The sequence below is a fragment of the Synchiropus splendidus genome, chromosome 1 (genome assembly GCF_027744825.2).
Source record: "Synchiropus splendidus isolate RoL2022-P1 chromosome 1, RoL_Sspl_1.0, whole genome shotgun sequence".
Taxonomy (NCBI): Eukaryota; Metazoa; Chordata; class Actinopteri; order Syngnathiformes; family Callionymidae; genus Synchiropus; species Synchiropus splendidus.
In genome coordinates this window covers 47,732,125-47,755,959 of record NC_071334.1, presented here as the reverse complement: position 1 = coordinate 47,755,959, position 23,835 = coordinate 47,732,125, and the positions used below count along the sequence as shown (strand labels likewise).

Sequence of the window (23,835 nt, the reverse complement as noted above, 5' to 3'; positions counted from 1 at the left end):
CTCACATGCAGGAAAGCAGCCACACACCTCAGGATGCCATGAATTATCCACAACCCTGAGTGCGATTGGCTGAGCCAGCAATCTCTCCACGGGCTAAGGTCTTGTTGCCAAGGCAACGGAGGGGAGCCTCCCTGTCCCAGTCCTGTCTGGAAACACCTCCAGGAGCACCACAAGAAGCACTTGAAGTTGCATGTCTCCTACTGCATACTGGCTCTTGCAGACCTTGAGTGGGACTGACACCGAAGGTCTCAATCCTTCGGGTGAGGGTGAAAGTGTCAGGTCTTAATATACTAACGAGTATCAATAAAACATGGTGGAGTCGAGTCAGAGAGGTCAGTGTGAGAGGTCATTGTCGTGCTCACAGCAAATGCATCACAACAAGTCGAGTTCTACACCGTTAACACAGGGAAATGAAAACCTGACTCAACCGAACTGCTCACTCTAGTGCACAATAATATGATCCTCCTATCACTTCATAGACACTGGAAATTAAAACAATTTGAATGCAGAATAAACTACTATATGAAAATTAATTATTTGGAAACATCGCCACCTGCTGCCAAAGACTCTGGACTGCTGATGTTGACATTTGTAAATTACATTTACATTTTGGTCTGAACATATATTGTATTTTGCAAAGTTTTGTGTTAAACCTGAATCAAAAAATATACATCATATTATAATCCTAAAACATTACGATTTGCCATTTAAGATGTTGTGATGTTCAACCATACGATGGCTGGACAAAGTCAGGAATTTTATTTTTATTTAATTATTTATTTAGTTTTGTTTTTTTTGGGGGGGGGGGGTTGTTCATTGACGATTTAAGATTGAACTTTATTGCTATTTCGTCATTTAAACAATCTAAAAATAACCAGAAGAGGGCGATGTTGTGTCGCGCTGCGTTGGGTGCAGACGAAGAAGAAACGAAGAATATGGCGCTGAGGGGACTAGTGAGATGTTGTCGGTCAACGTTTCATGAACCTGTAGTGGCAAAGTTTTGCGCTGTTTTGAACCAGGGCTGGCTTGAACAGCGAACAGGAGGTGATTCCTCATTCGTCACGTTATATGTTTCAAGTTTAAAAATACAGTCTGACAGGCTCTTAGCTGCTTTGTTGACAGGCGCTTGCTTGCTGCTCATGAAAATGCACCTGAGTTCATGGACTTGTGTTTGTTCTCGGCAGCGAAAAGGTATCTGTTGTCTGAAGATGTGATCAAACTACAAGACTTTCAGCTCAAGAAGCTGGCAGTGGCTCATCTCGCCAGCAGATCTGAAGGTGGGTTATTCTCATGTGATGTTTATTGTTTGGTTTTGCTGCTTTTGTTACTGCAGTGTGGCAAAAATATTTCATAAAATGCACGAATGAAAACCACCTACTTATGGTCTCTGTTTGATATGTTTGGATGACAAGGTGATCCCCTGTGATAGTTTCACTTTAATATAAGTTATATGCAATATGATTTTGCCTGTACAAAATGGAGAAATTACTGTGCAAAACATGCCATTCATAATTTCGTATTGGGTGTGTGTGTGTGACCCCAAACAAACACGACACAAGACAATTCATGATTAGCTCTTTATGATTAGCATTTTTTACAGCTTTTATTTTTGTCTGACAGGAAGCTACATCGATTTGTGGAGTCAAAGGCTGGAAAGAAACGAGCTGATCCAGAAAGAGGAGCTCAAACTTCTACTGCACTTGTGCCAGTCTGCTGACGACATGCTGGTCGCCAGGAAGGCGATCTACAGGTCCACGGCTTTACAGTCTCTCGACCATCGCAGTAGAAATGGAGTGAGGCTCCTGTCATGTTAGCAAGCGTGTAACATTGTTTCTGCTCTCTCTCTCTCGCAGGTTTCACGCAGACAACACGAACATGGGTTGTGACGAGTTTAGGTTCGGCCCTCTCTTCATGAGACTGTGTTATGAGTTTGGTCTGGAGGGGATGGCGTCAGCTGTGCTCACCGATGAGGTGGATCTCTACGTCCTAACTCTTAGCTTCCTAAACGCTTATCTTACCGCAGCATTTCTGCACAGAAAATGAGAGGATTCTTCAACGATACAACGTCCTTCAACATCACCCTCGACATGTTGTTCATGAAGGATTCTTTTGAAGGTCAGAACAGGGACTGAATTGGGTTCATGCTCCATGTTAATCCCCAGTTTGTTCATCACAGATGCGCTGGAGGTTTTACGAGTCATGAAGAAGCGGGGAGTTTGGTTCAACACTGACACGCTCTTGCTGGCGTCTGGAATCTGTTACAAGCTGGTAACATCAGCAAGTTCACACCTTCATTTTCTCAGCTGATTTTTTTATTTCCAGAATTTTAGAAAACACTGTCTGTTGTATTAGAAGAGGTGAAGATGCTGAGGCTGTCAGTGGCATTGACTAGAAAGGAGAACGTCAGAAATGTGTGCATCTGAGGGACAGGAGGAGGAGTTTGGAGACCAAGTTAGGGAGGACTGATGGTTTGGACACACGGAGAATAGAGGCTGTGTTGGACCAAGAGACAAAGAAGAGGAAGACAACCCCTGAGAGTCATGATGAATGACGACATGAAGAGGATTGATTGAGATGGATGAGGAGAATGTAGAGAGGACAGTAGCACACTACAGCTATTCTATACTTAAAGCTGTGCCATATAAACAGAGTTTTTCTGTTTCCCAGAACACACGGGAGGCGTACGGCATCTGCACAGATCTGATGGAGGACAGCCACACGAAGGGCCACATGATCCCCAAACACGCGTTCTGCTTCACTGTAGCTTTAGCACTTCGACAGGTCAGTCTCACGTCACCGACTCATTAACACACAGCGTTGAAAATCTGTCTTTTTTGTTCACAGAATGACATGGAAGGAGCACAGTATTTCTTTTCTAAGATCATAAACAAGTCAGGTCGATTGTGCCACAATTTAAGGGTGAGTATGATGGAATCAACATCAACATTTAACTTTGGAGTTCATGTTAAACGTCCTTCAGGTTTTGATGCTCACGAGGTTGGGAGAAACGGCGGAAGCGCTGTCGGTCCTCTCTGCTGCACAGAAGACGAAAAGCCCACTGTTTGTTAAGAAGGCTCAGTTTGCAGAGGAAGTGGTGAGCGGCGTGTCTCCATGTACCAAAATGTCTATGCCCGCTTCTCCATTCTAGACACTGTGTCGACCCGCTCCACAGGTGGACCTGCTGAGACGGCAGAGCGAGAACACACCACAGAAAGAGCATGTGCAGAAGGTCCTCTCTCAACTGGAGGAGTCGGGTCAGGTGGTCCAGCACAGCATCGACGATATGTTGTGCCACTCTTCTAATGAGAGGCGGAGACCGCCTCTGAACCTGGACCAGAGGGGCAGCAGGAGGAGAAGTGTGAGGCTGCCCAGCACCGTGCTGCTGTCAGAGTAGCCCACCAGGTCCCTATAAGAACACTTTTCGCTTTGCTTACGTCACAAACGCCACTCGATTGTGCCATCAATCTATGCTGCTGCAGTATGTCTGCAAATGGGTTGGGTGTGAATTAAAAGTTGGTATTTAATTCCTAGAGCGTCCCTTTCATTCTCTCTTTGAGTTATGAATCCTCTTGGTTGTCAGCAGCGCAGAAGAGCGGTGGAAAACTGGTGAATGAATTGCTGAGATACAGTTGTGTCATTTAGACTTTTCATCATTATAAATCGTGACAAGGTTCACACTGTAGAATAAACATGACATTTTTGGGCTCAAAAGTAAGCATGGAGACGAATCCCAATATGTTGCTAGGGGACAAAAAACTCAAGCAGCTGAACCTGGCTGGCTGAGGCTCAGCAATCTACCTCGGTAAAAGTGCACGTACAACCGCTGCCAAGCACAGGTGTGCATAATGGCTCTGCTCTGATGTTTGTTTGTAGACAGAATCAAAAAGGATCAACATATTTCAGAGGAACCTTCAGCCGGGACTGTGGAAATGGGCTGACTGACACGTGACTTCATACCCGTACAGGTGTTCTGTAGGTTCATGTCCTACTTTTCAGAGGCCACTAAATGCGCTCTCGGTATAGCAATGACGTGGGGTTTCATTGCATTAGTTGTGCAAGTCCAAAGATTTTACAACGGACAGCGCCATCTGGTGGCCTCTGAGATTCAGGACATTGTGTCATGAAACCTCATCTACCCAACAAAACGCTATACTTTCCGCAGTTTGTTTTTTTTCCACAAACTGGGCAGCATATCATGGTCAGGTGACCAGCTCTGGTTAAAATAGGTACAAAACTGACATTTTGTTCTCGTCTATTCCAACATACAATTTTCCTATGAATATTATAACAAAATGTGCTTTCACCAACATTTTGTAGGTTTTCTATCTACTAATTTCTACTTCAAGTTATTTATGCGTCCTAGCTTTGAAGTACTTAGGCTCAACTGCCCAGGGTGATGGAGAGTATAAGAAAGAGGTGAAGAAGCGGGTGCAGGCAGGGTGGAATCATTGGAGAAAAGTGTCAGGTGTGATGTGTGACTGAAGGGTGTCGGCAAGGATGAAAGGGAAAGTGTCCAAAAGGGAGGTGAGGCCAGCAATGTTGTATGGTTTGGTGGAACTGAGGAAAAGACAGGAGGCAGAGCTGGAGGTAGCAGAGATGAAGATGCTGAGCTTCTCTCTGGGAGTGAGCAGGATGGATAGGATCAGGAAGCAGTAGATCAGAGGGACAGCACATGTGGTCAGGTGTTTAGGAGACAAAGTCAGAGAGGCTAGATGGAGATGGTTTGGACATGTACAGAGGAGAGAAAGAGAGCCAGTACATTGGTAGGAAGATGTTGAGGTTGGAACTGCCAGGCAGAAGGTGGAGAGGAAGGCCAAAGAGGAGATTGATGGAGGTGGTGAAGGAGGACATGAGGTTTGTAGGTTTGAGAGAGGAGGAAGCAGAGGACAGGGTGAGATGGAGGAGGATGATCTGCTGTGGCCACCCCTGAAGGGAGAAGCCGAAAGAGAAGGAGAGTAACCATAATTCCGTGGCGCCACTATCTGCTGTGTGTCATAAAAAGAATTAAATAAAATACGAATTGGACAACAATAGTATGTCTGCAAATGAGTGGCTTGGGGAGGTCTCCGAGTGATAGTACAGTTATTTGTTGTTCTACTTCCTCCCTCCTGTCCTTTATGGTCGACAAAGTCACCCAGTCAACATTCGACTCCTCAAAGGCAATTCTGTTTTTCTTTAATATCATTGGCCTTTGATCAAAGTGCTGACAATTAAAGCCAGGGTTCCAGCTCATTGTAGAAGGAGTATTTTATGAAACCTTTCCTGCCCGAGGTGCAGACACTTCATTGTCATCACTTATGAACTCTTGTTACAGGTTGAGAACCATTGACAATTGTATTTACAAAAGATAAACCATAGTTTTGTTTTTATTGCTGTGACGTCCCAGATCTGAAGGTAAGGTTGTATTTCATACATTGAAAACATTTTGTTTATAAACAGTACAATACAGATACCCATCATGAAGATACTAGACGGTTTACTTGACTATATATATATATTCCAGATTCGGTTTAACCATTTTAAATAAATATTTAAATAAACAATATCATGCGCAGAAACAACATTTTAAGAGTCAAATTACTCTTTCATTGTCACAGAATAGTCGAATCAGCTGCACAAGTACTTCCTGTTGCTTTATTGTGTAGGTGTCACACACCGGACGTGTGCAACTATCTAATCTAATCTAACTTGCCTGTTTTGTGCGCAGCGGCCCCACTAGACAGCCGAGCCGAGCGGAGAGCAGTCAGCCCGTCGTGTCTCTACCCGAGGCCGGATGGTAAAATCCAACCTCCAGCGGATCCTCAACAGTCATTGCTTTGCTCGCGAGAAGGAAGGAAAACAGCAGACTCCAAACACCATGGCTGATTTAAGTAGCGGTGTATCTGACATGATCGGGAAGTAAGTAGACGCAGAAAAACACCTCTCTCGTCCGTGGGGGAGGGGTGGCTAAGCTAAAAGAGCTAACGGCCTGCGAGGAGCGGAAGTGCCTTTTAACTCACTGTTGACGTACAGGGCTTTATGTGTTTTTTTGGCTCAGAATCTTCATGACATCAAGTGTAACTAAACCCATGATGGGAAATACTCAGGATTATGACGAACAAACCAGAAGGAAACGCTAACTGAAGTATTTTACGCGACGTCGTCGAACTTGTTCTGATGTCGAAAGCTAGCGAAGCCGCTAGCGTTGACCTTTAACATTCGTTCAGCCACTCGGTGACCATGTTTCCCGTCGTCACTGGCGGCGTTAAAATGCGATAAAGAAGCACCGAAAGTGCGCCATTGCCTGGCAGCTGTTAGTGACAGGACTTCCTCATTTCAATAAGATACACTTAAATAATTCGGAGCACACATCAAACGGTGATAAATGGTTATAAAAACCGAAGAATGAATTAATGATCGCGGAAACCTTTATTTGGTCATTTTTCGTTGTTCACGAAACGCGGTATTTACGGATAAAAATCGTTATGACGCGCTCGCGTCGACCTCGGTCTCGTGAGCTGACGTCACGAACAGGTTAGTATTTGTTACGTAACTGGCATCGGAGCCGAGAACGGTCACGTAACCGGTGTCCAGGGAGCGACAGTGAGTCACTTTCGGCCGCGGCGAGACTTGACGCGCTCGCAAAATGGCAGCTGCGCTTCAGCGTAGATTTAGATAAACAGTCGATAACGTCATGATTCTGACGCTGTTTAGTGTAGCATCAGCAGATAATGCCAATTCTTTGGGAGCGATGGCTCTCTTAAATAAGTAAATCATAAAGATGTTGAAACTGACTTGAGTGTATCATGTTAGTGAAGCCTCACAGGGCTCGAACATTCATGGATCAATAGGATTTGTTTGGTTGTAATCCCTGCGCACATGCTGGTGACCCTGTGTCCTACAATGGTTGTTGAAAGTGCAACACTTAGAAATAACTTAAATTCACTTAATGCCAAGCGCATCTAGTCATTATATGTCAGTTTGATGGTGATAAAACGATTTCAGTTTTGTTTCAGGCAGGACTGGTTGATGGATGGCCTGTAAGCTGCTTTTGTTTGGACATATCCGTCCACCACATCTAAACAGATGCTTGGGGTTGGATCATATGTGAAATACTTGACAGTTTAATATTTAAGACATTCTAGAGGTTTTCAGTACCAGTAAGATTGGCCCCTCTTACTCGAGGTTTATTCCAAGGTTTGTTCTCCTAATGGATGTTTCTGGAGCTCATCGTGGCAAGTGTGAACAAGAATTGGGGAAGGAACTCACCCCCGGGGCGTTTCATTTTTGTGAGCCTAAAAACCAAACTGTTTATGTGGAAAGGATCTCCTAAAACCTTACAGGCGTGTGCTCTTTTAGCAACTGAGAGAAATGAGGAAGTGCAGGAGGACTTCTGCTTCTTTAAAGACAGTAACAAGTCTGAGCAGATATTTGAGCATTGGCGTGAGCTCGTGAAAAACAGTGGGACTTGAGCTGCGTTCCGCAGACGCTGGAGGTTGTCGCTCCACTTGCAACCAAGCTGGTGAGGCTGGCGATGACGAAGCAGCTTCACAACTTGGCGGCCATCTTGTTAATGCAAAACATAGTTTGATACATTCAGAGGGGCATTTGCGTGTGAGTCAGTATCAGTCAGTCACTCACATTTAGCTAAAGATGCTTGTCTTAATGGACATGCTCACAGATTTAATCATTAAGCCACAACAAAAAAAAGCTAGTTTTGGCTCACACAGGTCGAGTCCTAGTCCTTTCTTAGTGAGACAGGTGGACCACAGTAGTAATGTCGACCATGTGCAATCCACCTCCACTCGCTGACCGTGATCGAGTGCAGGACAGTTGTGTAGGGAGCTGTACGGAAACATGTTTGCTCTATTGAAATGAATCATGAATAATTGAGGCTGTGGTCTGTTTTATTACGTCCACTCCTCCCGGGGAGCTGTGGCTCCTGCTGATAACTAATGGAGGAAACCGGAGAAAATGTGTTTCACTAACAAAGCTGGAACAGTCCCAAGAATGTCAGGGTTTGAACTTGAAATGTAAGGCGACTGTTTTCCTGCATTCACGTCCTCCCTGCTCTGCTCTCCAGGTTGTCCCTGCACTGTAGTAGTAGTACCCGCGGTCCGGGGCCTCTGTGGTGCTCCTGATGCCCCTCTCCCACCCCTGAAGATCCCAGGTGGGCGAGGGAATGGCACACGGGATCACACTCCTTCAGCTCGGCCAATCTACTCAGTGAGTTGGAGAGCTCTCAGCTGTGGGAAGCCTAGATGCTCACGGTTGGTTGCTTTGTTTTCAGGACCTTAAGTTGACTGTGACGGAGGAGCCAGCATGTAGCGGTCGCCCCGGGATACTACACTTCCTAAGTCGTCCCACCGTGACCAAGACCATCCAGTGGGACGCCGTCCTGAGCAGCAACGCTCTTTATGTGGAGATGCCTCCTGACTCGCTTCCTGAAGGCAGCAAGGAGAGGTGAGTGTAAATAAAAGCAGCTGTGCAGTTGCCACGACAACTGCATCCATTTTTAGCTTGTGTTTGACGGAGCCAAGTCAATCTTTGTGCTCTGATCCATTTCCAACTCGGAGAGGACATCTGAGCTACATTTTCTCAAGGGTGTTTGTGTTGTGTTCCACCAGCTTTGCTGCTCTCCTGGAGTTTGCAGAAGAACATCTGAAAGTCCTCAGCGTCTTCATATGCTTCTACAAGAACCGAGATGATCGCGGTAAGTAAGACACGCTGTCCCGGAGCCTCGCGCAAGTCTGACGGGCCTATTGTCTCCGCAGCTAAACTGGTGCGTACCTTCAGCTTTCTGGGCTTTGAGATTGTGAAACCGGGCCATGCCCTCGTCCCGCCACGTCCCGACGTTCTCTTCATGGCCTACAGTTTTGACAGGGACTCTTCGGACGAGGAGTAGCCCTCCGGTTTCCTCCCCTTCTCCCCTCGTGTCATTGTTTCACCATCTCCTCACATATAAGCTCTGTGTCGCCCCCTCCCCCCACACCATCCCACTTTAACTTCCATGGATGTCACTGAGGGAACGTCTCCACCTTCTTCCCTCGTCACATTACTTTTGAGATGAAAGTGGACGACTCGTCCCTCGTTGAATGTTCAGCCGAAAGGTCACCAGGTTTACACTCGGGTACTCAGCTTTCCTTCACAGAGTCAGTCCCCTCTGAATCTACACGTCACCGGGACCAGTCTTGTTTTGTTTGTAGCACTAACATCCTCTTAAAAGTATTATTTTCTAATGTTACTTTCTGAGCGACAGCCCCAATAATTGGTACTTTGATAGCTGCATTAGTGAAGTGTCTAGATTAGAGGCGGACGGATGTCGACGCGCGGAAGAAAAGTCAATAATCCAAAGTGCTTTTTCTTTTTTTTTTTTTGCTTCTATCTGCCATGTGTATCAACAATATTGTAGAAGGTTTTGTTTGTTGGAAGTTGAGAAAATGCTGTGATGTTCTGGTTGTTTTTATTTGTTTTAGCATTCCTTTTAAACTTTTTCAGGATAGTTTGTTGTTCACCTGCCTTGTGGTACCTGTTGTGGTTCAGTGAAATAAAATTGACAAAAAAATGTCGCTTTATTTGTTCCTCCTGCCAACAAGGCAGTTAGTCCAGTCCGGGGTCAGCTGAAAATGTCTTTAATTCAAGCGTGTCATGAGACGTAATGTCCAGCAGGAGAATAGCTGTGGCTGCACAAAGGAATAAAAATGGCTTCCAAAATTAAATAAATTCACTTCTTGTTTGTCAAAGCATTTTTTTTTTCCAAATCGGGTCACACCAAGTCATCAGGTGGCTTGCGTTCTCGTCAATGCTCCCTCAAACGGAAGTGTATGTTGTATCAGTAGACGCCATAATCTTTTTCTAATAATTTGAAACAAATATATGCTACAATGACATAAATTGACATCACGGTGTTTTAATGTAAAGAGGTTTTCATTTATATTTTTTGCATAATGGATCACTAAATCGCTGTTCAAGCGACGCTTGTCAACATAACAATGCAGATAGAAGAAATCGATCGAGCTACAACATTGATGAGATCTCGTGAAGTATCACATTTTTTTTTATAGTCGTCGCTTTTTTGAGTGAAAAATACACTATGTTATCGGTTCTATGAAGAATCTTCCATTATATTAAATAGGAGTCATTTGATTCAGAAGTGTGTCAGAACAAACACACACAGTTCTCAGATCACAGTAAATAAAACCAGAACAACGTGAAGTGGAATCCAAATATTTATTAGCTTCATATCAAGTATTAATTATGACATGTATAAAATTTCTGATCACAACATGAAGCGATGGAACTCCTCAGAGCGACTGCGAACATTTGAGGTCAAAACATAAAATGGGATTAAAACTGGAAAAGGGAAACTAAAAAAAGATGAGAGGTTTATTAGCAAAATGAGACATTCCTTCAGCAGAGTGCAATAAGAAGAAGAAGTAGAAGAAGCGCTGAAGCCAAGCGTCCACGAGACGACTACGATGGTCAGTTACTGTTGGTTCACAGGGAGACGAAGCTACAGTCACAGCGGAGGAGAGGAACTACCGGCTCGCCAGTCGATGCAGGAAGTCGTGTACATCACATTTAGCTTAGACGATGGTTGATCGTGAGTCAAAACAAAATCCTGAATGAGAAACGTCACCATGAACAAACACAGCCGACCGAGGAAAACGGGAGTCTCTGATGAACCGGCCTCCACGTGAACCAATGAGAATCCGTCACTAACAAATAGCTCTCACGAGGGGTCAAAGGTCAGTGTGGCTGCTGGCAGCCAAATCCAGATTCAATTCTGAGCTCCGTAGAAACCTGCCAACCCTGCAACTACCAAACAAGTATTGCGGCAAATAAACCTCCAGTTGTAGTGAAACAACTAATAAAACGGCAAGAAAAAACAAGAAGCAACTCTGAGAATTATGAAGCAAGTCAATGTCAACAATAGCGAGGCGACAGCCTGTGTGATAAATCAACACTTCATATGTCATATTGTATATAAATCTGCTTGATTGTCTGAAAAAATTACAGTTAACCAACCTACTTGCACATCGGCAGAGTTTCAAACAAGCACCTTTATTTTTATTTGTTAAAGTGATATTTGTTTATTGATATTGTTTAACATTAAGTGGTACTGAGCAGTTAAAATGCTCTAAAACATTACATTCTAATAAAAGTGTTCATCAAGTGCTAAATATAAAACACAAAAGAGAAAGAAGTGCCAAAGGAGATGAAATCAAGGTGGACTTTTCAAACAGTGTAGGTGACCCAAGAATGCATGAACACAGATAAAGTTCTATTGCAGCCTGAGGAACCAAGTCAAGTCATCTTCACATTTGAAGCAATGGCTGACGAAAGAACCATAACACGGCACCTTGAATCAAATTTGAAACAAATGCGCTAAATTTGAAACATTTAGTGACCTTCATGTATTGACCAAATTCAAGTTCAAACTTTGAACTTTCAACTAAAATTCTACATCATCTTTTTTTTGTTTCTACCGATAACGCAACTCCGACTGGCGAAACTCCAAAAGCTGAGTTAAAACCGTCATGTTCATTTTAAACAACACGACAGCCACTAACAGCTGGTGCACCACTTTACTCAGTTCTCCACTGACGTCTTCTGAGCAGTTGAGTTCCAGCGCTGCTTAGTGAACAAACCTTCACTTCATTTGTCCTCACACTGAAGATACACAGCTCCATCTCACACTCTCTTAAGATCCTTTTCATTTTGGGTTGAGTAAACCCGACCGAAGAGATGTGAAGTCTAATTTGGTCTTCAGTCTAAACCTGGGTTTGGAGCCAGAACTCGAGCTGTGAAGCGCTCAGAGACTATTATAAAACAAAAGCAGAAATTTTATAAGTGTGGATTTTGGTTGCTTGGCAACACGGGAACATCAGCATGGTGCCTTCTGCGAATGTCAGTGGAGAGATAGATAAAGGAAAACCAGACACACTGCTTTGTCAGCGTTTAAAGAGGCATTTTCTCTCATATTTAAGGACCTTTTCCCTTTTGGGGCTGTGCTTCTTTGTTGTCAGATTAGGAGCTGGGATTCATCCAGGGAGGAGGATAATGAGTCTGCAGTCAGGTGAAACTCGCTCTGGTTGGCAGGGATCTAAGTGCTTCAATAGAAAACAAGCGCAGTCAACTCCTTCCCTAATATTTGACTGATGTCGATTTCCGTCTGTGGAGGCGGCGAAAACAAAAACTAACTTTAAATCTGCGGCTGGTGATGTCAATGGAGACAGTCCGAGTTCAACAAATGAGGTCCGACCCGACTGAGGTTGTTTGTGTGTGAATGATTGTTTACATAAATGGCTGTATACGCAATCAACAATTGCCCGCAAGGAAGTTACAGAACGTGTGCGCAAAGTTTGGTGACAGTATACGTGATATTCACAGAACGGATGCCGATGTGCGAGTGTTTGTGTGGTACTTGGTCGCGACCTCATCGGCCTTTGCTGTAGCCGGGAAAGAACTGATCGAGCAGCGACTGCAGCGTCTTGTTCTGGGTCATGACATAGTCTTTGCCCAAGTCGTGGCGGCAGGCGGGACACGTGTAGACCTGAGCTCTGAACGAGCGCTGGAGGCAGCTCTGTGGAGAGCAAGAGCACGTCAAACTCAGTTAGGGGACGCAACTGTCACAGTATGCACAGAAAAGTTGCAGGTCAGATTGCAGAAAATGTATCTGTTTCAAATGTGTCCAGAAAGGGGCGGGCGATATGGCAACATATATCATGATTTATTTATTTATTTATTTATTTACTTACTTTAAATAACTGTTTTGATTTTATCACTTCTCTTTTGCATGATTTTATTGCAGTTTGGAGTTACCAGACAAATCCTTCTTTCTTTGCCTGAACTTGCTTCATAAAAACAACTATTCTTTCTCTCTTCACATTTTGGAGCGCATTTATTTTCTTGTGCATTTTGCCAACTTTAAAACCACAAAGCAAACTTTGACAGTCCATGAGTATCAATAAAGTTTCGAAGCGAGCCGTCGCGTTAGCCGTTAGCTCTGCTGTAAGGTGAAATTGGATCATTTTCCCCTGGCACACCTGACAGTCTCTCACGGCGCACTAGCGTGCCACGGCACCCCGGTTGAAAAACGCTGTCGTAGACAACATAACAAGCCCACACAAAATGGATGCAAGTACAATCTAATGTCTGAGTCAACCTACGACCTAAACTATGTGATTCAACCTGCTGAGATCCTCCTATGACCACGTTCGATTTTTGCCTTTCAACACCATTTTCAGTAAAAAGCGATGGTGGGAATGTCAGCATAAGAGTCCTAAGTTGAGTTATCCCTTAGGTCCTTCTTATTTATGATAGCACCAATAAATACAAAATGCAGGCCAGACTGCAGCTCATGACATGAAGGAAGTAACGTTGGTCATCAGTCAAGTAAATAGATACTCAAACCTCCATCATACACGAGAAATAACACACAGGATATCACGCGACTCGGAGTTTGGAGTACCTTGCAAACGTTGTGTGAGCAGATGGTGGTGATGGGTTGGTAGGCCAGCTCCTGGCAGCACACACACATGAAGATCTGCTCCATCTTGCTCACGAAATTCTGTCAACCCCAACATAAACAACAGGCATTCATGAGTGCAGCAGGGAGAGAACTGCATTCAGGTGCAATCTGCTATTCCACCACTAGATGTCCTCAGCCAGTAAACTGCGAAAAGGTAGGTACAAACTGAACCAAAACCAATCTCATCGGCATTAGAAGTTTATAGTTATAATACTTTAATGTATATTTCTTGCACTAGAAAATTAAAGAAAGAAATAAGTCAGTTTAATAAGCGTCTTTTAAGGTAGTTAGAAGAGTCAGGTCCCACCCAATGGATCCTTGCTCACGACTGAAACGATTAAAAAGTGGCTGACATTGTCGTACTCTGACATCATCAGAGATCCACTGACTTCTTTCATCCTCCTGGTCAGAGTCACCGAAGCAAATGCCCCCTACAGGTCACAGAATTTTTGTGAAGCAAGAAATGTCGACACGATTTTATCTCTTAGCAGGCGATCACCTCACCTACCTGACATTGAGGTGTTATGTTGGGTGGAGTTGTGCAAGCAGGGAAGCCATATTGGCTTTCTATCAACACTAGAATGTAGCCACCAGCACCACTGTCACTTTCCTCCAGGCCTCACTGTGCTTGCATGAATACTTCATAAATGGATTTTAATAAACAGGGCACAGAAGTCAACCCTCCATTTGAATCAATTTATCATGTTCAATTGTGGTGGCTTTAAAAAGTTTCCCATCACTTGTGTGAGTACATTTTGCCAAAAACACGGCACAGTTGGCAGCTTTAAACAGGTGATGAGCCTGTAATGGAGTGTTCAGTGTGAAGAGAAGCCTACTGGTCCTTCTTCCAGATGTTCCATGGCTTCGTCCCACAGCTTCTTGTTGGCCGTGTCTTCTTGGATCAGCTTCAACTGCTGCTCAGTCAGCTGGAACGCTTCCTCCACCTTTGGTCGTTTGGACGGGGGCTCCTCCGCTGGCGACACTTCTGGCCACCAAACACAAACATGAACTGCTGTTTGCACCTGACGCACCACATTTGAAGAGAAGCCCACCGCTCTCCTGGCTCGGCTTCAGATCCCCGTCGCTCTCCACTTCGTCGTCATCGATGCAGGCCATCAGGTGCTCACTGGGCTCTTCCTCCTCCTCGTCTTCTTCTTTGTCCTTACTCTTGCGTGCTTTCCGAGGCCTCCCCCTCCCGCTGTAAGGCTTCCGGCCGCCCTGCCCAGGTCTGGCGATGGCCTCTTTCTTTGTTTTGTTTGCCATGGCTGCCAAGTAGCCCGGAGGATACTGAAGGCGGAAGAAAAATCTATAGCTTTAGTGGATCCAAGTGGTTGTTGGAACAGCTTAGAATAAAATGGACACCAACCTTATGAGCAGAAAAAGACTAAATATTCATGAACTAAAGGTATATGATCATAAGCAAAAACAAATCCACAAGAGCAAGTTATTAAAGCTACATAAATGCAATTCAATTCTCACTGTTTGAAGGTAGTATGTCCTGATTGCAGATTAGAGCGTCGTCCGGAGAACAGCTTGATTCATAAGGGGCTTAAATGGAACTCCAAATGTCCAAGTCACGCTAAAATTAACTTTATTTAAGGTGACAATATGATAATTCAGTTAGTCATTTGTTTCCAGTGCAGTGATCATGTGACTGTCAGCAAACATTTTAATTCAGACTTCAGAAATGTGCTACCAGACCTGCTCCTTCAGCCTGGTCCAGATCAGAACAGCACAGGTCATCTAACAATCATGTTATAATGCCTGCACCGGTAAACCCCTTCCTGAACTTTACTCATTCATTTTCACCTCATCACATGCAACAACCTTTTTTTTCTCATGTTTCTGTTGCCTCCGGCGCAGCTGCATGAGTAGAATGTCGAGCAGAGAATGGATGTCAGGAGAGCTTAGTTGTTGATAGGGCTGCAACTTACAATTATTTTCGTTGTTGACTAATCTATTCATTATTTTTCGATGAGTTGACTAATCACGGTTACCTTTGTTTGGACCTATTTTGAATTTCTGTTGAACCTAAAGTTGCTGAAATCATCTCACTGTGATACTCAGACACCATACATTATTAAAAAAGTATATTAAAATAATGCCACATCATCCAGGAACATGTATTAACCCTGTGAAGCATGAAGCATAAACCAGTTTACAGAGAGCCCCAGTTCTTTAAAACAGAGGTCTTTATTGGTCCTTGAGAAGAATTTAAAATCATCAATGTTCATATATGTATCTCATACAAAATATCTGATCAACATCCACATCTAAAGGTCTTATTTGAATAAGAATCAAAAAGGATGTGTTCAGTGTAGCTCCCTAGTTCTGTTCATCTTATTAGAAGGCGGCGTGAGACCGAGGACACTTCACTACATCACTGTAAAAAAAAAAAAAAATCACTCTAGTAGCACAGATGTGACGTGTGTGATGTCATTAAAAACAAATCAATCTCCTCTTACAAGTTAGCTCCGTGCTAACTGACATGCTAGCTGTTAGCTCGAGTGTGTGTGGCGTTACAGACCAAACAGTCTTTCATCATTCTACCATGGTGGCGAAGGGGTTTGCTCATCCTCGACACGCATTTTCTTCGCAAACAAAAAGAAGCCACACTTTTGAACACTACGACCCGTCGCTGCGCAACTCCTCCGGGTCGTAGTGTTCAAAAGTGTGGCTTCATTTTGCAGTGAGTTGGAGTCGGACCTCAGTCAGGAATCAATTCAAGGAACATAAATTAACATATCTTAATGATTCCAGAGAATGTGATATTTTCTCACTGCTTTTGAATAAAAACCAGCTCTCAATGCCCATCCTGCGGCCCGTGTGTTTTTACACCAACAGCAACACGACGCATTGACGCACAGATTTTGACGAATTTTTGTTGTCCATGACATCAACTAATCGTTGTAGTTGTTGAGCAGGGAAGACACAAATGCAAACAAGCTGGACTTTTAAGTACATTGACACCAGTAAGAAGCAAAGTTCAATATTTTCTGTGAAACCCACACAGTGGTTTCTGACTCACCTGAACTGCGAGCCCCAGTTTCTTTATCCGCTCCTGTCCTTCAGGGGTCCACGGTGCTGGTTCCTGGTCGTCCCGTCTCAGCAAATACCGCCACACCAGATAGCCGCACTTCCCCACCTCTGGCCAGTACTTCACCACCTGAAGTGCGGACATCAACAGACATGTTTTGACGTCTGAGGTCATGGTAGACTACATTTGGGCCGATGGTACCTTGTAGATGCCGTCATATCGGTTTCCCTCTTCGGGAGCGTACTTGCTGATACGTCGGCCTTTGGAGCTGCGCACGACTCTCACAGGTTTCCCCTCTCGCCAGTTTCTGGATTCGGCTCCATCCTTGTCATTCAGAGGGGCGTCGCAGTTTAACGCCAAAGCTCTGTTGGTTTAAAAGAAATCAGTGGGCTTGAAATCAGAGTGGTTCCCTCTTATCATCCTTAAATACCTGTTCATGTGGGTCAAGGTCTGGTCAAAAGAGTGCTCGCCGATCCGCTTGTTTCCTGAGAGGTCCCGCCCTCCGCTGCCGGTGTAGGTGAACTCGTCTCCTCGGTCCTGAGGAACACGACGTTATTGGAGAACAAGAGAAATTTGAAACGAGAATAGACAACTCACCACTTCGTCCTCAAAGCCTCCAGCCAGAACCAGGGAGTATGAGCCGTCGTTACTTCGCCCATGGATACCTCCGACATGAGGCCTGTGAACTCCAGCCTCGCTCACCTGGATGACAAAAGGACTTGCTTCAATGTTAATTCAAAGAAATAAAAAAAAGACCTGAGAAAGGTGAATTGAGGTAAATTCATTCACACACTATGAGTCAGATTTTTGTGCAATGGGAAATAATAGCAATAACCTAATCTTTTGCTGATAGTAATGTTTTGCCTATAACAGAAAGTAAAATGGAATCCTTCATTTGATGTTTCAGATGTGTTTACCGCCTAACGCCTCTCTGTCTATGGACGCCCTCTGGTGGAACACGTCCGTAACAAGACAACAGTTGGAAAATAATATTATTTTAAAATTAACTAACATACAAATAAGTACAGTGGAGGATGAGGATTAAATTTCTCAATTTGGCAACAACTCATTGCTATATTATTAGTCAGAAGCAGAACCATGATAAGGCACATCTCACAGCAGTGCGTCTTACCTGAACTCTGAATTTCCAGGTGGTCCCAACAGGTACACCAGGTATGGGTCCGTAGTGGTTCGAAGGAACAATTGTGCACTCCTTTGTTCGCCCCACACAGGCCATGCCCTGTAATTAAGATAGACAGAAAAATATCAAAGACCTATTCACTAAAAGTAACCTACTAAAAGGTGGAAAATGTCTGGTAGCTTCGCTTGAAAATGGCTTACAGACAGCATTCGAATTGCAGTATAAACCTGAGATAATTTATAGACTGCATGACTCACAGTTGTTAAATGTGCTTAAACACACAGGCAAAGCTGCTTTCAATTAGTCGGCAGAAAAGAACATTCAAGTTTAAAAAAAAAAGTAGTTATTTTTCCATCCTCTCTTCCAGGAAAGTGGCTCAGTCATGCTTAATGGTATTGCCCAGATTACACAGCAGAGCTAAGTGTCAAGGAGACAGCGAGACTCCTGCAATTAAGATCCACAGGAAGTTTAGGGTCATAAACTGTCCACTATTGTGAATCACTCTCCTAAAACACACCACTTTAACATAAACGCCTGTTTGGCAAACATATAGCGATCCACGAGGAAGGACTCATGAGATCTGATGGCACCTCAGTGATTGGTTCGGGTTGCTATGATTCATTCATCGCACATCATGAATTAGTAACCACTCCATCTGGACTCTGGGGCATCAGTATATAAATTTGGTTCTTTCCAGTAGCAGACTGTCTGCTCTTCCTGTGGCAGGAGCTTCATAATGTCTGGATGGCTGTATGCTGCTTCAGTGCTATTTGAAAGAACTGTAGTCCTACGAACCCCGTTTCTCAGTGCACCATGGTGGACTTTTCCTACAAACAGGTTTCCCACGGGGATTCGTCCTTGGACTACAAAGTGGACTCAGGCTTTGGTGACTCATCCCACAGCTTGTAGTTTTCCTGACACCTCTAAATGCGCTATTTTTGGTCCTCTTCCTCATCTTGACTCATCTACTACCTAGGTGGCAGTAAGGCTCCAACCCCACTTCTAAGAGGATTCCTTCTTCGAGTACCCAAGTTTTAATGACTGACCTGGCAAGTTTGTATGGTGTATATGATATCCTGCTTGTGTTTCTGTTCCACCTGTTGGACTCTTGTTTCACTGGTTGTATGTCTCCTTCTTCCAAACATAACCAAAAGCTGACCTATACCTGTAAGGGGACCAGCAATGGGACTCTTACAGCTGCCCCTTAGCCTGACAAAAGGACACTTTCCTGCTAGAAGACTTCCATTAAAGTTGACCATCAGAGTTCTCCGATCGTCTATGAAAAGAGCAGTATGATTGGCTTTTGAACTCTCTCGGACTCGTTGCAAAGCCAGGTAGGTGTGGAAAAACTGTCACTCTTTGGACTCCTTCCAACATTGGCAAGTAAAATTGAGCTGAACAACACTGAGCTAGTATCTCTAGATAAAAAGGTAATTCCGGTTCAACATTTTCAACTTCCTTTAAAAGCAAGCTAAAGCTAGTTCAAGCGCTTTCTAAAGAGACAGATCACTGCACTCGCAAGGATGCAAGTTTGGAAGAAAAAGATGATGAAACAACACACTCACACACAGAGCAAGCAATAATCCACACAGTTTGTTAAAGTCTTGCAGCAAGTCCAATGAAATTTATTTGCGGAGCATATTGAAAAACAGCAGCAGCGGATTGAGAAATCGTACAAAGCAAAATAAAGAAGCAAAAACAAAAAAAGCACAACACAAGTCAAAACAAACAGATACACAGCCAGGGAACAGTTGGGAGTACACATAGAAGGGGAGGGGGAAGTCAAACAGCAAAACATATCAAAGACGAAGGGCAGCAACAGTGGAACGATAGACCCATGACTTGAGGGTTTTTGAGGTGCTACGGAGACAAACAATTCAGGGTCGAAAGCCAAGTGGGAACAAGTGTGGGGAAGTAAGCAGACGATGTAAACATACAATAAGAACGTAACAAGCAAGGAGAGGGAGACAAATAATGCTCCAGCCAAGTACAGAATAAGGAAGTAATATTTAAGAGTTAATGAGCAACACTAGCGGTGAATCAACTACATTCTTTCTTATAGTAAAATAATTTGTCAGTAATAAAAATGTGCTAAAGTTGTTATAAAAAGAAATTTAAAGGTAGTGATAAACTTCAGACTAATCTAACTTTAAGAGGTATTTGGTGTATCAAGAACTACAGCTAATCATCAACTACTTCTATAAAATCAAAACAAAAATGTGAGAAAGTCATACTATGGTTTTCTATCACATTGGTAAACATTCCATTTGATCTCATATGTGAGCGGTAATCTGAATATGTGGAACCCTTACTTAGACTCAGCCACCTTCTTGTGTTTCTTTCTCTTTTTTGCAAGTGTAGGTCTCACCTTTCCCCAGTCCCTTTGGCTCTCAGTGGTCGCCGATGGCATCTTGGCTCTTTTCTTGCTGGCTTTGAGTTTCTCTCCTGCTTTCACAACCTCGCTGGTGTCGTTCTTGCAGGTTGGACAGTACCTGCGGAAGTGAAAAAATAAGTGTGAATGTCCAAAAGCAAAGGCAGGTGTATGTGTGTATGGCAGTTCTATGCATGGATAGGTGTGCTGACATGTTTCACAGTCACACTGGGGACTACGATTTGGAATCGAGTCTGAGGTGGTTATTCATCTCACATGAGAATACAATAAACCACCACAACACAAACCAAAGAACCTTGATGTGAACAGTCTACGATCACCTTATCGACTATCGACTAGTTAAATGAAATATTACCTTTAGCGTAGCAGTTTTTTATTTTCATCTTGTTTCACTGCAACAGACAAGACTCACTGATGTTATTTACCTTGTTCAAATATCTGTAGCAGGGATGCCCAATAGGTAGGATATGAAAGAACACACAAACCCGATGGAAATGTCAAACAACAAGCTTTTATCTCTTGTAATTTTGGAACAGGTAGTGACCTCAGGGTCAATGTAAGAATGACTGCTGACTTAGAAATGTGTTTTCAACAACTATTCAAGCAGTGGGGGAGATGCCTACAGCTGTAGAAAGAGGGAACCCCTCTGATCTTCAGTGCGGTCATCACTCACCAGTCCTCGTCCTCTGGGATGGTGGACAGCGGCGGATTGAGGCAGTAGATGTGAAACGCCATGTTGCACTCATCACACAGCAGCTGCATGTGAGCATCCTGCTTCCCCCCGCAGACGCAGCAGGAGCAGAAGCGACATTCTGAATCCGGGTCTGCCTTGCAGTGCTTACATTCAGGTCCACTTTTACCTAAATGTGATTGGGGGAGACATTAGATGCTGGATTCTGCTGTGCCACCATATGCTTTTAAACATACGTTTAAACTGTCCATCTGCAGCCGAGAGAGGCGGAGCTCCAGGTTTCTCCACGTTGTAGACCTCCTCCAGAAACTGGATCTTACAGTCGGCAATCACGTCATCTGGACCTCTGGGAGAAAGAGAGAATGAAATACCGTATTAGATCAAGAAGAAACAAATTATAGAAAACGCCAAATTTAGCAACATAATTTAGTCACCAATTGGCATTTCTGTCCAGTTCGTTTTTCCGAGATTCAGTGCTTCTCAAATCTGACGTCAAGAGCCACTTGTCACTAGTGATGGGTAGATGAGGTATCATGACAGTGCTGCAGGCCGAGTGAAACGGTGTTCTAATTTTCAGAGGCCACTAATCGGCGGTCTCGGTTAAAAAATGATGTGAGGTTTTATTGATTTAGTCCAAACATTGTACAGCAGACAGTGCCATCTGCTGGCCTCTGAAAATCAGGACACTGTTTCATGAAACCTATCACTACTTGTCACCACTACTCATCCCACTGTACCAAATTGCAGTGAAAAGAAACAAGTATGTTACTATGGATTAATTCAAACAATAATATTGAATGAAAACACAGAAAACTTGTGCTTACAAATACTCCACACTATTAGAAGCTCATATGAAATTGTTTGGCAAGAAAAATAAGTAATCAATAATCACGATATGAAAGAGTCAAAATAAGTAAACACACACACATATGTAAATACTTACAGAAACTGTGTTTCAACACATTAGAGTCATCTCTATTTTAAGAAACCATTTACACAAGCCAAGATGATGGGAAGCATGACATGTAACTTAATTAGAAATAAGTGAAATTAAAAGATAAAACATGTGAAAGGAACAAATGGAAGTAAATGAAGTGTTGGTGAAACACTGAATTTTTTTGTGATTAAAATAATAATTTAAAAATTATAAGAAACACAAGATATCAGAAAAGGTTGCCGATGTAATTCAATATGTAAGAATGATATGCAAAAGTCAAAAGAAGATTAAAAGTCAGATTCATGTGCTATTCTTCCTGCACGTTATGAGCCACAAAAAATCATAGGCTCAGTGGTCATGGTAGTACAATAACATGGGAAACAGAGAGGGGCAATAGACCTCAGTTCATTCACAGTTTTATGTATTTATGATAATTATCTTCTTTTATTCATAGTTAAAGTTTCATTTTGCAATGAAAGCTTTCCTTCCTTCATCCTTCATTCCTTCATAAATTAAAACACTTTTTTTTTTTTTAAATAGTTTGCAGGTGATGGCAGGGACAGAATCTTGGAGTGAGTTGTGTGCAGGAAACATTACCCCAGTAGGATCTTGACTCGGAGCTCTTTGTTGGTGCGGGACGTTTGGTTGAGAGCCTGGACTTCTGCATCGAACCAGAAGCCCCTCTCTTCCGGGGTCTCCATGTTGTAGTTGACCATCACGTGCATGCCCACGTAGAGCTCGTCCCATCGCAGTGTCCTCCTGGCACGTGGTCGCACATACATGGGCCGTATCGCCACCAACCCGTTCTCTGGATAGCTGAGGGGAGAAAAGGAATTGCAACTTTATCAACCAGATTACACAGAGAATCATAGTAAGAGCATCAATAATGTGCAAGTTGACTTATTTAAAACAGTTTAATCTCAACCTAGGCCTAGTGTAGTGACTGTTGTGATCCAATAATAAACAAAACATTACCCTCAGTATGTTCTCTTTGCAAAACTACTTGACCACAAATCATCTTTAGTTGTGGCTGTTGATGCCAAGCTGACTCAACTTGTCAAACATAGTTTCCTGACTGGGCTGGCTCCAAGAAAAAGAAAGAGAAACAATCTCTGGGCAGGTTCCCTCTACTCATATTTATCTCTAAACATAAATGACAATAATGTGTGCTAACAACACAGTCAAGATGAATTAATAATACAAAAAATATAAACAGTTGTAAAACCTACATTTACAACTTTTATTCTTAACTTGAACTGCTTCAATATGTTTTGTTTTCGCATTTAAATTTTCTCATAGATAACTTCATCATCATATTTCTTGTCTTGGAAACCAATAGCTTGCGGCATTTTGACTCATCCTCATTCTGTTTGCACTTCCAGCAAATTATGACGAAGCTGACATGAAGATACAAACATACTAGAGCACTTGGCCACACTCCCTCCTTCTCACTCACTGTCTCATGAGAACACAATTTAACCCCAAAACAGAGTTGACAGTGCAGTCAGTAACGCTACAAACACAAGGTTCTTCAGAGCGTCAGCTCGACTATCAGCGTGCCTCTTGTTTATGAGAGTGATACAGTGTCATTTACGCTACTATGAAGTGTACTACAATGTTTTCAACTCATCTAAAGTTGTGTCCTCCACAGTCACATGTACTGTGTTTCCCCTACATATTTTGCGGCAGCGATGCAACAGTTTCAAAAAATCCTGGCAGAAACCCTGATGTGTTTTATTATCTACTGGCAAATCAAAAGGAAGAAACTCATGCTGTACTTTTAAATGAAGATCATCAGAATTCAAAAATAAAATCTATTTTTACACCTACATTTAACTCACTTTTATTACATTCAGAATGCAACTTAATATAAGCAATGTTTTCTTCCTACATTTATTTTATCTACAACCAGGGTCAATAATTGAGCTGATCGCAGTCTTTAGACAGATGTTTGGTTTAACCTTGATTGGTTGAAACAACAACCTGCACCCACTGCAGCCATTTTGTGGGACAGCTATTTTATTTCATTTCATTTTAAGCATTTGAGACATCAGTGACAAAACGTTAAGACTTGTGGCTCCAAATGGAGCACCAAAATGCAGTCACCTGATCCCAGTCCCATTA

The 23,835-nt window shown here is 43.1% G+C and overlaps 3 protein-coding genes across 4 annotated transcripts in view; 2 read left to right on the top strand and 1 right to left on the bottom strand.

Moving 5' to 3' along the window:
• Positions 1-923: 923 nt before the first annotated feature.
• ptcd2 (pentatricopeptide repeat domain 2) lies at positions 924-3,511 on the top strand. The gene is made up of 10 exons (XM_053868862.1): positions 924-1,044; positions 1,185-1,277; positions 1,621-1,750; positions 1,854-1,971; positions 2,037-2,115; positions 2,177-2,268; positions 2,668-2,781; positions 2,845-2,919; positions 2,981-3,094; positions 3,173-3,511. Exons 1-10 carry the CDS (start codon positions 936-938, stop codon positions 3,392-3,394), a joined length of 1,146 nt encoding a protein of 381 aa, XP_053724837.1. The 5' UTR covers positions 924-935; the 3' UTR covers positions 3,395-3,511.
• Positions 3,512-5,225: 1,714 nt separating this feature from the next.
• Positions 5,226-9,030, top strand: oaz1b (ornithine decarboxylase antizyme 1b). The gene is given in 7 exon segments (XM_053868873.1): positions 5,226-5,394; positions 5,708-5,898; positions 8,063-8,117; positions 8,119-8,205; positions 8,270-8,442; positions 8,607-8,692; positions 8,754-9,030. Coding segments are annotated over 6 exon segments (657 nt in total). The 5' UTR covers positions 5,226-5,394; positions 5,708-5,773; the 3' UTR covers positions 8,885-9,030.
• Positions 9,031-10,186: 1,156 nt separating this feature from the next.
• LOC128761008 (E3 ubiquitin-protein ligase UHRF2-like) overlaps positions 10,187-23,835 on the bottom strand; it is a 31,899-nt gene continuing 18,250 nt past the window's right edge. Inside the window, exons 4-16 of one of the 2 annotated variants that reach the window (XM_053868847.1) lie at positions 22,309-22,527; positions 21,011-21,120; positions 20,757-20,943; positions 20,060-20,183; positions 17,683-17,790; positions 17,148-17,252; positions 16,981-17,087; positions 16,752-16,914; positions 16,542-16,679; positions 14,566-14,800; positions 14,350-14,498; positions 13,454-13,552; positions 12,274-12,565 (exon numbers count right to left, since the gene is read on the bottom strand). In XM_053868847.1, coding sequence (XP_053724822.1) covers positions 12,419-12,565; positions 13,454-13,552; positions 14,350-14,498; positions 14,566-14,800; positions 16,542-16,679; positions 16,752-16,914; positions 16,981-17,087; positions 17,148-17,252; positions 17,683-17,790; positions 20,060-20,183; positions 20,757-20,943; positions 21,011-21,120; positions 22,309-22,527 — 1,891 coding nt within the window. In that variant the 3' untranslated portion in view covers positions 12,274-12,418. Of the gene's footprint in view, positions 12,566-13,453; positions 13,553-14,349; positions 14,499-14,544; positions 14,801-16,541; positions 16,680-16,751; positions 16,915-16,980; positions 17,088-17,147; positions 17,253-17,682; positions 17,791-20,059; positions 20,184-20,756; positions 20,944-21,010; positions 21,121-22,308; positions 22,528-23,835 lie in introns of both variants that reach the window. The other variant, XM_053868841.1, reaches the window with a different exon arrangement.

Coding starts and splice junctions, on each gene's coding strand:
- ptcd2 (XM_053868862.1), top strand. CDS start 936: ATGGCGCTGAGGGGACTAGTGAGATGTTGTCGGTCAACGTTTCATGAA. Junction 1,751..1,853: donor GCCAGGAAGGCGATCTACAG/GTCCACGGCTTT, acceptor TCTCTCTCGCAG/GTTTCACGCAGACAACACGA. Junction 1,972..2,036: donor CAGCTGTGCTCACCGATGAG/GTGGATCTCTAC, acceptor ATTTCTGCACAG/AAAATGAGAGGATTCTTCAA.